Source organism: Merops nubicus, unplaced genomic scaffold (assembly GCF_000691845.1).
Source record: "Merops nubicus isolate BGI_N331 unplaced genomic scaffold, ASM69184v1 scaffold36992, whole genome shotgun sequence".
NCBI classification, from domain to species: Eukaryota; Metazoa; Chordata; class Aves; order Coraciiformes; family Meropidae; genus Merops; species Merops nubicus.
This window is the reverse complement of record NW_008594942.1, coordinates 8266-11599: the sequence shown is the minus strand read 5'-3', so window position 1 is coordinate 11599 and position 3334 is coordinate 8266. Positions and strand designations below refer to the sequence as shown.

At 57.2% G+C, this 3334-nt stretch overlaps 1 protein-coding gene across 1 annotated transcript in view; it reads right to left on the bottom strand.

Moving 5' to 3' along the window:
- Nucleotides 1-705: 705 nt before the first annotated feature.
- The window catches only part of EGFL7 (EGF-like-domain, multiple 7), an 8128-nt gene continuing 5499 nt past the window's right edge, over nucleotides 706-3334 (bottom strand). Inside the window, exons 7-9 of the mRNA XM_008935922.1 lie at nucleotides 3049-3180; nucleotides 2598-2760; nucleotides 706-728 (exon numbers count right to left, since the gene is read on the bottom strand). Of these exons, the coding sequence (XP_008934170.1) occupies nucleotides 706-728; nucleotides 2598-2760; nucleotides 3049-3180 (318 nt within the window). The remainder of the gene's footprint in view (nucleotides 729-2597; nucleotides 2761-3048; nucleotides 3181-3334) is intronic.

The following is a 3334-nucleotide window of genomic DNA, read 5'->3' as shown; positions in this document are numbered from 1 at the left end:
TTCCAACCCCCACCACGCTGGGATTCATGCCCATGGAAAAGCTTCACCCTTGCAGGGCCCAGGGGTGGTGCAGCAGACTGGGAGCAGGTAAACACAGAGCCTGCTGCTGCAGCTGCCCTGCCAACCTCCAGCACCCACAGGGGGAGGCTGGACCCAGGGAGCAGAGCAGAAGCTGCAGGGCTGGGCACCCACCCTGTCCCCAGGCAGGGCAGCCCCTCTGCAGGTCCCAGCCCTGTCCATCCCCTGCCACCATCCCTGGCCTGGGGCTTCTCTGGGTGGGATCAGGTCAGGGGGTGTGGTGGGGTGGGTGCCCTGCCCTGCCCAGGTCTGTGCTCCTGGGAGATGTCACAGGGTAATGGTAAGAAAGAGCCAGACACAGCCAAGCACCACAGGGCTTCACGTAGGGCCAGTCTCTGGCACAGCCAGATGGGCATTAAGGGCATGAGGGAAGGCACTTTATTTTCTGCCTCTCCAGCAGGAAGGGGGTGAGATGCTGAGAGCTCAGAGTCCAGGTTGGAAGTAACTCTGTGACCTGTGGTGAGGTGAGTTGGAAGAGAAAACGCTGGAGATGCTGATGGGAAATCAGCCTTCTGCTACCCTGTGCCTTCCTGTAGATGATGTGGCTTCATCCCCAGCCTGGGGCTGGAGAGTGAGATAAGAGCTGCTGCAGATGCACTCGGCTTGCTCCAGTTCCTCAGGCAGTCTCTAGAGTTCATTCTTGCAAGAACCTGGGAAGATGGGGAAAAAGAAAAAAACACATGCCAAAAAAAATCAATCCAGTGATGTTGTCAGCCTGGGTTTGGTTCATCTCTGTCCCCAGGAAGGCTGAGGTTCACCTCAACCTCTGCGAATGTCACCCCCACTCACTGCTCTCCCTTTCCCAAACAACCCCAGGCTGGCTCTGTCCCACCTCATTTGGGACCATCACTCTCAGCTCCCTGGAACCCCCCAGCCCTTGCCCAGCAAGTCCTGAGGAGAGCCAGGGACAAGACCACTGGCTGTGCCAGGACAGGAGGCTGGGACCAGCCCGTCCCCACCACAGTGGGACAGTCACTGGGGACAGGCACTGCTGCTCACCAGGCACTCAGCACGGCTGAGTCTGTCCTGCTGCTTCACCCCCTGTCTCAGCCCAGCATGGCCAGGGGGGGTAACTCTGAGGGGGTAAACTGGCCCTGGCTTAAACAGATCCAACCTGGTTTTCTCCTCTTTAACCCACCAGTGAAGGCACCTTTTCCAGTCCTTACACACACCCCCCCTGGGCAGGTACCTGGAGGGTGCAGTTGTATCTTAGCCTTTAGTTGTGAAATGCTTTGCACAGAAAAAAAGGCAACTTAACTCCCTGTGGGATTCCCTGCAAGCCCCAGGGCTTGCTGGAGGACTCACAGACAGTCTTGTGTCCTTCAGGGACTTTCAAGACCATGAGAGGGACAAAAACAACTTTTGGTTGCCGGAAGAGGCTTGGCAGAAGTTAATTTCAGGCCTTCAGAGTCATCCCTTGGAATAAATCCACGTTACCTTGTGATGCTGCTCACATTCCTCCGTGCTGTCACTAATAATATGCACAGGGCAATACCAGGAAACTCATCTGCTGGAACACTCAGTGGTTCTGGTGACTGCCCCTTTCTGAGATGTTTTTTAAGTGTCTATTTGCAGCCACTTGGTCTTCCAACAAATTCTTTGAAGTCTTTTTATATCTAAGCCATTACTGCAGGCAGTGAACTGGGACTGGAAATGCCCTGAAACACCATTTACTGCTTCCAAGCACCCTCACCCCTCTGCCATGGGCACCAGGCTGCTGCTGCACACCAGGCTCCTGAGCCTGCCCAGCCAGGCCTTGGTTCTGGGTGGGTTTGGAATTATTTAATGGGAAAAGGAGCTGTAAAGAGCTGCCTAGCAAAATAAAGTGTTCATACAGTTCGTGGTGGGCTGGGTCAAGCTGCAGAGCTCTCCCTGGAGCTCTGCACACACCTCAGGGGCCTGAGGGGACACACAGCAGGCAGGACCCCCCCTGCCTTCAGCCATTTCACACATGACAGCTCTCACCAGCATCTCTTCCTCAGGGTCTGCTCCTGAGGAGGCCCTGTCTAGTCCACTGCTTGGTCTGTAGACTTCAAAAAGAAATGCCTAAATCTTCCCAGGCTCGTAAATCTGCCAGCTCCTGCACGCTCCCTAAACTCTCCTGATTGACTTGTTGGACTGTTAATTTCCTAAGAGGTTTCTCCCCTAAGGTTTCTTTTCCAGGGGCTAAGTTACAACGGTGCAGGAAGGGAGCACAGCCAGTGAGGGTGCTGCTTGAGACGTGACTCACTGCCCACAGTGGGCTCCTGCTTCTACCCCAGAGCCACGTCTCCACGGGCCCATCTTACGGGTTCTGGCTGCTACAAGAGCAGTCGGATGGTGTAGCCCTAGAAACAGCTTTGAAATTAAGCTAATGGGCTGTTTGTGTTCATCTTTTATTAATTACAGGCTGCCGAGCTTGAGGGAGATGCAGATGAATAGTGGCATACGTGTCACTGATCTCGCTGGCCCACATCTGCTCCCTGTGGCCAGCGTGGGTGAAGCGAGATGCTCCAGCCCTGCTGCTTCCAGGCACTTACACGTCTCCAGCCTCTCCTCCAGGAAGGAGATCTGCTCGCTCAGGGAGTCGATCCTGTCCAGCTGCTGCAGGGAGTGGGACAGGCGGCTGATGGGGTCGGCGCCGACGTCCTCCGGCGCGGAGGGCATGAGGTTGTGGAAAGGGGCCAGCACCAGCTGCAGCTTCTGCCGGGAGAAGGGGAGCCGTGAGGAGCACCCGGCGGGATGCAGCACCCTGCCCCTGCCGGGGTGCACCCTCTCACCAGCTCCCGGGGGCTCTGGTGGCGTTCAAAGAGCCGCTGGGCTGAGGAGCTGCTGCGTGGGCGCTGCCGGCAGCACGGAGCACAGCTGGGATCCCTGCGGCCAGCACGGCAGGAAAAACAGAGCTGGGGCAGAGGGAAACCCCGGCTGCAAACAGCCCCGGGGTGGGAGCTGGCTGAGAGGCCTCCAGCTGCAGCAGGGAAGAGAGCTCACCTGCTCCAGCGCTTCCACTCTGCTCTTCAGGTCGTTCATTTCTTCCTTCATTCCACTGGAGGCACCTGAAAAACACAGCCAAAAGAAGGTCAGCGAGTAAAAGCCCATTTGCCCGAGGTGAAGTGGAAGGTGCTGGGGAGAGACATCACTGCTGGGCTCAGGCCAAGCTCTGCTGTTTTCCACTCCCCTCCTAGTGAGCCCCTGGGGTCTGCCCTGCTGGGACCAGCCCCTTGGGGCACCAATGGGATCCAACGCCCGCTGCCAGCACTGGCATCTACTCCTGCTG